At 51.9% G+C, this 8,749-nt stretch overlaps 1 protein-coding gene across 1 annotated transcript in view; it reads right to left on the bottom strand.

Annotated features, from left to right (window-relative positions):
• The window catches only part of LOC102029107 (CSC1-like protein 1), a gene marked incomplete in the record, with an annotated part of 29,597 nt that extends 28,854 nt beyond the window's left edge, over positions 1 to 743 (bottom strand). The window contains 2 exon segments of the mRNA XM_013507051.1: positions 1 to 141; positions 560 to 743. Coding sequence (XP_013362505.1) covers positions 1 to 125 — 125 coding nt within the window.
• Positions 744 to 8,749: the final 8,006 nt, after the last annotated feature.

The raw sequence follows: 8,749 nt of genomic DNA, 5'->3' as shown, positions 1-8,749 counted from the left end.
AGCACAGTGCTGTTTGTGGCTGAGTTGTAGCAGTAGGAGTCATTGGGCTTGTCCCCAAGGCCCAGCCCCTCCCGGAGGGACACGGTCTTGGGCCACCACAGCTCCAGGAATGGGGAGTTGATCATCGCATCCCCCGCCAGCCTGCAGAACAAGATGAGACAGGTAGTTAGCATGCAAAATCTCTCCCAGCTTCCCTAGTCAAGGGTGGTGACTCCTGGGCTGTGGCGTGCAGGATCCAGCAGCACAGAATCAGGGAAAGCTGGGCACTGGACTCCCAGTGCCAGCAGAATTCAGGGACAGTAGCCCTGTTATGAAAAGAGCCAGGATGGTCAGATGGACCAAGTGGTGGCTCATCCAGGGACAGCACATGGACACCCCGGAGGCGGTGAGAAGGGAAGTAGAAACTTGCTGTGGCTCCTGGCTGAGAGAAGCTGAGGTCGCTGGAGCCTCAGGACTGCTGCCACAGGGAAAGGACTTCTTGTGGGGCCCAGGGGAGCCAGGGAGCAGGTAAGGGAGGAGACTCAGGTCACTGGAGGACACACCACGGGCCCATCCAAACCTCAGGTAAGGTGTTGCTGTTCTGAGAATGCCACAGCTGGGTCTGGGAGAGGGGCCACAGACACACGGACCAGTGGCCTGCTCAGCATATGCAGCTGCTTGAAGCAAGACTTGTCTCCAACAGCCTCTTTTCCTAGGACACCTCCTCCTGTCATGGACAGCACAGCAAATTCACTGAGCACCAGGGCACGGAAATGGGCACCCAGAGGGTAGAAAACAGGAGCAGTTCATGGGCACGAAGGGCAGGCAGGACCCACTCCAGCCACTCATCCTGGTGCTTTTCCTCTCAGAGGGTCAGCATTTCCAGAACAATCTCTGCCTCAGGCTGGGTGCCGGACTGTCCTTCTGGCCCTCCAATGTCTGTCCCCTGGCTGGGACTCAGTGCCCAAGACTTCCCCTGCCTGCGTGGTGTGGCTGAGGAGCCAGGGGAATGCGCAGCCCCTCTCCCTTCACTCCACCTCCCCAGCCTGGTTAACCCGGAGTTCCCAGGGGACTTCTGTTCAGCCTGCTCTTTCTGCTTGAGGGTGAGGAAGAGAAGTGTGGGGAGCCCAAGCAGAGGCCTGGGATTCCTGGAGAAGTGGTGGGGGATCTCTGTGTGGGGTGACTCCTATGTGACTCTAGGCCTGCTCAGCTGAAGACCCCATTCTCCCAAATCCCCCCACACAGAAAGATGTGCATGGGTGAGGGTTGTAGCCCAGGGCACAGCAGGGCTGCCCAGCAGGCCAAGTCACTGTCTTACCCTGCAGGAGCCACTAACGTGGCTGCAAATGGTGGGCTGTGACCACGGAACCAGACTTGTGTGGCTGCCATGAGTCACCTCTAGGACAGGAGTTCTTGGTTTCCTCCTTTAGAGCACACCCAGGGCACCACTTCACGGGACACCCCACCCCAGCAATGTCAGGCCGCTCCGCCTGTCCTTCCTGATCCCACACTGACCGGTCACGTGGGGAGGACCAAGGACAGGTTCTTGGAGAAATCCCCAGGGTGAGCCATGTCCAGTGACAGCAATGGCAGCCTGGGAACCTTCAGCCGTAGCACCAGGCTCTGCTGCCACCCACACCCTTTCAGCTTTTCTAACCCTGTGATTGGTGGCCCCAGCCTGTCACTGGAGCCATCCTCTTCCGGTTCAGGGGTTCCAGATAAGACGCCCTCTGTCCTTCCTCTGACCAAACATCTCTGAACCCAAATGCCTGCATGGGGCTTCTGCCTAGGAGGTTCCTTCCTGCCCTGGCTCTCCCCTAAACTCCCAGAGCAGGTTCCCATCCACACTGCTCGTCTGTGCCACCCTGCTCCTCTCCCAACAGCCAGTGCCCCAAGCTTCTCCCTCCTCCAAGGACCCCAGGCCCTGCACTGTGGCTGTGGCCCAAGTAGAACCCCAAGAAAGGTCTCACACAGGCCCTGGGGCTGCTGGTGCACCCGAAATTCCCCCGAGGCCTAGAAGCAGGAAAGGAGAACACAGCGGAACAGACAAGAATGGCTTGGAGAGTGGCATGGAAAGGACAACCACCCTCACAGGATGCCCGTAGAGCAGCCTGGTCTCTGGAAAGGGGAGGTTTCCAGGTGGGTGGGGGAGATGTGGTGGGCAGTGCTGATGTTGTTTTGTGTTTGGGTTTTGGCCAGACAGGCGGGAGGGAGGCTATGTCCCTTTCTCTGCCACCTAGTCACACCTCCAAGGCTTTGTCTTCTTGCTGTACTGGGTGGGTGCAGTATCCAAAATTTGCTAAGGGTTAAGAGTCAGCCAGCAAGCATCCAGCCTGGCCTGGAGCCCAGGGCGGGTCTCTGGGCCACCTCACCCAGGTGGCCTGTCCTCTGGCCCACTGTAGGTGAGGAAGAAGGTGAGGGCACAGCTTGTGGCCCACCGTTGCTCAGGATCTTCCAGCCTAGGCCTTGTGTGTGACAGGCAAGAAGGCAGACTCTGGTGAAACGTCTCTGTCCCTGCTCTGAGGGGAGGCCCTCAGGGGCCCCCTGTGAGAGGGGAGGTGGGGCATACCCACAGGCACAGTCCTGCCACTGGAGAGGGCTGTGGGTAGAGGGGCCAGGCTAGCAACCAGGCACACGAGAGACCTGCACCACAAGAAAAATCTTCAAAGAAAAACTTAGGAACTACGTATTGTGTTCCCCCAGAAGCTTGGCTGCACCTCCTTGGCAACATTCAGTCCTTCTGTATTTTTTGGTACACACATGTGGAAACAGCTCTACACCTATCCTCTCACTGCTGCCCCACAGCCTGAGGTGGGAAAGTCCCAGGTGACCCCAGCCCTCAGCCCACTGTGCAGCTTGTGAGCGCCCAAGTCTAGCTGTGGGTGAGACAGTGCTGGATCCATCAGCACATCTCAAACTTGCTGAAAAAGTCAGCCACCAGTGCAAACCCACCGCCTGCCTGAGTTGGCTTGAGGCCCAGCTCCTGCGGCAGACAGGAGTCCTGTGGCTCCTCCCAGAGCCCCAGCAGGAGCCTGCAGGAAGTATGTGAAGCAGGAACACCCCGCAGGGTTAGGGTCCTCTTATGGTCACCAAATCTTCCGAGCCTGTCTGATCACAGCAAGCCTGCTAACAGCTTTAGTCTTTCTGCCTCTGCGCAGCCAGGGCCAGGATAAGGTTGCAAGGCAAACACAAGCTTCTTAGGGCGCTGCCAAAAGGGTTAGGGGCCCGGGAAACTGTCACCTCTGCAAAAGTCAGCCCTGGAGCTAAAACAGGAGGCTGTGGGTGTGTATCAGGTAAGCAGACTCCGGAGCGGGGCACCATACCACACATACACACAGACACACACACACACACACATACACACACACACACACACACACACACACACACACGACGCTCTCCCACTCCGTGCCTTGGTGTCCTTCTCCTAAAGCAGGAGTGATGATGCTGTCATGGCACCCCCTGAGACACGCAAATAGCACTGGGCCCTGGGCCTGGCTTAGGGACCACGGGAAGCCATCTGTTTACATTTTAAACACCCCCCCACACACACACACCCATGGGTAACAGCAGCAGAGCCGCCTGGTACCCTCTCTGCTTGAGTGGTTGAAGGAGAGCTCTGTCCCAGCCCTGAGCAGAGAGGTTGTGAAAGCAACAGGAAGCCTGGCTTGTATCTCCACCCTGAGGTGGGGCGGGCTGAGAAGAAGGGGGCCACTGGGGCTGAAAGGAGGTGTACCCTTCACCAAGATTGCGTCTGGTCGCACCAGAGCAGAACAGGTGCCCCCTCGCCTCCCTGTGACCCCAGGGCCTGTCCTGATGGTCCCTTTCTTTGGCCGAACCCTAAAACCTCAGCCAGCGCGTGTGGGAGACGCCTGGGTCCTCTGGTCCATGGCTCTGCGGATCCGCGTGGTGTCACTGGCGATAGAGGCCCGGGTTTAGGAGGCCTGTCCCATCAAGGCTCTGCCTGACTGGCTTTCTCTGCCGCCAGGCCGGCGCGCCCGCTGATCCTCGTCCCCCTGGCGCTTCCGAGGCGACTCCGCGTGGCGGCGCCCCCCACCTGCGTGGGCGTCCGCCCATCTGGCGCGCGGAGTCCCTGCTGGGAAGTTAGGTTGGAACGGCCACGCATGCGCAGATCGCTGGTGAGTGAGTGGCTGGTGGGTAGGTGGCCAGGCAGTTGTACCCAGGGTCCCGTCTACAGGTCCCGTCTACAGCCTGCCCTGCACTCGCTGGGCTGGAGCTTTTTGGGTCCCCAGCACTGGATCTCCATGGCTGACCCTTCCCCAGCGCACAGTCCCGCAGAGTCTTTGACTTTTCTAAACCTCCTTGTCGCTGATACCAGCAGAAGCATTACTGTTGGGGTGAGGGTCTTGCTGATCTGCTCTCTCAGTTTCTTTGTATGCCATCTGGCTTCTGGCTTCTGCCTTCTGCCCTCTGCGTTCTTTTCCCAAGCCCCAAGCTACTACTTTTTCCCGGAGGAGTCTTCTGCCCCCAGCTCTGCCTTTGTTCCTCTGGCCAAATCGCTTGCCTTCTCTGGTACCTGCTTTTGTCAAGGAATCACCTGACTTCTCAGGTTCCTGGATATGGCCTCTCTGTTCCCTGGCTCCTCAGAATGATCTTGTCCCATCTTCTACTCAGTGAACAGTGCCCCAACTGACTGGACTGGGCCTGGGTGCAGGGAAGGGCAGGGTTCTAGCCCCAGCAATATTATATTAGAATGGAGGAGCTACTGAGTAAAGAAAAAAAAAAAAATAGGATCCCTGATTTCTGAGGGGGAAATCTACCTGAATTTATTTTTCAGTGGGTTGTTTCAAAATTAGGAGCAGGCTGTTGTGGATCCGTGTGTGGGTTACTCATGCACCGTATGCAATGATTATACTGTCACCCCCAGCCCTAAATCAAAATTTAGGAGTTGTTCCTATTTGCTGCAGAAGGTTGTGAAATTTTACAACATATCAGACTTGAAACCAAGAAGAACTGTGCAGAGTGCCAAGGAGCCTGAGACCTCGCATCAAGATCACAGCTTAAAGTCTTCTATGCGCTTGGCATGCTAAAATGTTATGTCCTACATTGTGACCCTTTGGTGTGTACCCCAAATCTGAAAGGACTCGCATTCCTGCAGTGTTGTTGATGATTTTAAAAACACATTTTAAAACACTTTGACAACCAAAATTGAAATAAAGCCCCAATCACGTGTTCCCAAATGTCAAATGTCAACAACAAAAAGTTTTCTGTCTCAATTCTGAGAAACATACACCACAGACACTGAAATCTGTGTGTGCTCGTACCTAGTTCCCTGCAGTACTCAAGACCTTGACTGAGTCTTGGCCAAGACAAGGTTTTTCCTAGTTTTCCATGTTAATTAATATAATCCCTCTAGAGTGTTTGGTTCCCTGCTTAATTTGCACAGCTGTGATTAAAATAGAGAAATATGAAACGACATAACAAAGTGTGTTTTGTTTGTGTCTTGCAAAGCTCTTATTCTCTGGGTGAGGATGCACAATCTACACCTCACATTTTGAACCCAAGTCTCAGGCTCAGAGCACAGTTTGAGGTCAGCCCAGATCCAGTGCCAGTGACAGGACAAGGGATAACTTGCAGCTTCAGCCCTTATGTTATAGCATCTATATAGGTACTGAGGACACCGTGCATGAACCACCTAGGAGCAGGGAATCGCATTTGTAGAAAGCAGAATTTAGAAAGTGAGCCGATTAGAGGAAGCAAATCTAGAGTTCAGTGGGGAGCACAGCACAGAGGCCCATCTGGGCTTAGCAATCCCCACCCTGTCTGATACCCTTGAACACTCTAGATATGCAGAAGCCAAGTCCTGCGTGCCCCACCTCAGATACAACTGTACTTCTGCACTCTCACATTTGGGAAACTGGCCCCTGGGCTGGCTCCTGCCTCTATCTTTGATGCCAGCAAGCATAGGCAGTGAGGCTGTCTGCAAGGTGATGCACTTATGGTCCGCTGAAGACCAGGATGCGGAGGCAGCTGTCCACACACACATAGGTGAGGAAGCCTGGGAGATCCAGGACCTAAGTCTTCACCCCTTGATGGTCCAGGTTCATCTTCTGATGGCTGAAGCTGGCGCTCTGGCCACAACTGAGTTTTGTGGAGGCAGGAAGAGGCATGTCAGCTGTGAGGGAGAATTAAGATCTCACTTGCTATGTTCAGAAAGCTGGGTGTCGGGGCTGAGGTGCAACATGGGTAAGGATAAGGAGCTGGATTCCATCCCAGACGCCACCAAACAAAAATAAAAATGGAAAAATCAACAAAAAATCTGGCTGTTTGTGTCAGAGAATGGGTAACTAACAATAACAAAAAGGTAAATAACTGATCTTTAGTGAGGATGTTCTTAATCAGAGGAAGAGTTTTACATACGTTCTTAGTCATCGTCACACACTCTGAAAAGCCACCCATTTTGGAAACGGCTCATTTCCCTCCTTGTCCCTTCACTCTGTCTTTGGTTTGATGCAGCCCCTTGCCTAGCCAGAGGCGTGCTCTGCACTGATACTGCAGTAGCAGCTGGTCATGGCCTCAGCCACATCCATGCTACAGGCCTGCCAACCACCTCCATGACTGATATAGTTATTTTGTGAAAAGGTTAAGATTTTATGTTTAAAGTGAGGTTGAGAGTGAGGGTTAGGGGTCAGGGTGTGTGTAAATTTAAGAATTTGGGTTAACTTTATGGTTTGAGGTGGGGTTCATGTTTGGTTTGTGTAGGAGTAGGTATAGAGAGCACTTCCCAATCCTCCTCATGGCCCAGGAAGTCTATATTTGTAATCCCATGAAAAGTTATTGGAATTCTAGTGAGTTAATTCCAATCTACCACTTCTGGTGCAACCCATGGTCAGAATATAGACACTAAAGCATATTTGTAGTTATGGGGAGCCAAGGGGTCTTAAGTCCAGCCATGATGATGGCTACCAGGAACAAGAGCCTCTACCCCAAGGCTGAACCCAGACTTTATTCATTCATGAAGAAGGGAGTGGCTTGAGGATGAGTGTCTGTGAGAGTGGTGGGAAATACATGAGCCTACCAGAGCTGGGCTAGGTAGGAGGCCTGAAATCACCCCTGCCATATGCAGAGAGAAGGATATGCAGAAAGAGTAATCTGCATAACACAACTGAGATAGTATCTAATGTTTTGAGGTCGGTGCTTCAGCTCCAATGAGTAATCTTTGAAGCCCCGGGAAGTCATAGCCTCTATTCCCAAGGCTCCATCCCAGCTGATAGCGTGTAGCATTGGCTCACACATCCCACCTCATCCCAGCTCACTCAAGAGAGCAACAGGGGATTCCGGGGAAACACACCTGCCATCTCCAAAGATCACCATCAGGACCTTGGCTAGACCAACATGCACTGCTTAAAACGAACTGAAAGGATTAAGTCCCAGCCAGCTCTGTACATATCAATACATGGAAATAGAGTCAGGCTCAGCCAAAATGGAGCCAATTGCTCCTCTTTCAGGGAGAGTTGCCTAGGTGGTTCTGCACAAGTAGAATAATACTTAAGGTTGATACTTGGAGAAATTACAGTAAAATTTTCTTATATTTTATCAGTTAAATACTATTATACATATATTGTGGTAAATTAAGACTTATATTGTAAAAGATCAGAGGAAATAATAAAACATAGTCCAAAAAACTATAGTGTATTATTTCGCTAATTCAGAGAAGAATAGTAAAGGCTTGGCTTTAAAATTTATCTTCTTAAAGGTCTGAAGGATAAAATCCAAGCAAAAGCTGCCTGTAGAATTTCTCCTGAGGCCTCTCTTTTTTACTTAAAGACAGCTGAGTAACATGGTCCTTCACATGTTTACCAACGGGTCTCTTTTAGAAGGACTCAAGTCAAACGAGATTAGAACATGCACATCTTCTTGTTTCTTTTTAATATAATGCCAAAAAGTTGACTCATGTTGGCATAGTGGTGCAGGTCTGTAATCTCAGCAATTGGGGGGCTGAGGCTAGGGGATCACTTGTGAGTTTGAGGCCAGCCTGAGCTACACAGTGAGATCAAGATCAGCCTGAACTACAGAAGAACCTATCTTTAAACCAAAAAAAACAAAACAGCAATAAAAACCAAGCTCACATAAAAGAGGACAGGAAAGGCTTAAGCTCATCCTCCATTCCTCAGGGAATATGAGGATCTAGTTGGAGAGGCCTCAAATAGTCATTTCCACTCTGTGGATATTCCAGTCCAGCCTGTCCAGGGGTTACAATACAAGAATTGTTAGAAAAATTTTCAGAAGGTGCGTTCATCCAGCAGTCTACTTGAGCAACAATATCTACCCTAGTCATCCAGAGTTGGTGGGCAATCTCAGTCTCTCAGAGCTTGACCTGGAAATACTGTCACCATGGGGCTTGTAGTGCTGGAATCCACTCTAGATGAGGTTCCATTGGTTTTACGGTGCATCACTGGATTCCCGTAGTATGCCCTGTGTAGAAGGGGCCTTGACATATTGTGGGAAGTGCAGCTGGTAGCAGGCCTAACCAGAAAATGTGTTTCTACTGGAAGGTTTTTCTTCAGAACTTCATGCCCTTGCCTGATTTCATGACCTTATTTTTCTGTAGGGAAAAAGAGATCAAAACCCCTCACCCCACTGGAGACACTTTGACATTTAGATAGGTACTTTGAATAAAATAGATCATGTTCGGGTAGGGGTTAGGGGTTAGGGGTTAGGGGTCAGGGTCAGGGTCAGGGTTAGACAGGGCTAGGGCTAGGGCTAGCGGCTAGGGGCTAGGGCTAGGGGCTAGGGCCTAGGGCTAGGG

The sequence above is a fragment of the Chinchilla lanigera genome, unplaced genomic scaffold, assembly GCF_000276665.1.
Source record: "Chinchilla lanigera isolate Chin_1 unplaced genomic scaffold, ChiLan1.0 scaffold00119, whole genome shotgun sequence".
NCBI lineage: Eukaryota > Metazoa > Chordata > Mammalia > Rodentia > Chinchillidae > Chinchilla > Chinchilla lanigera.
Note: the sequence above shows the minus strand (reverse complement) of the source record. Positions and strands in the feature narration are given on the sequence as shown.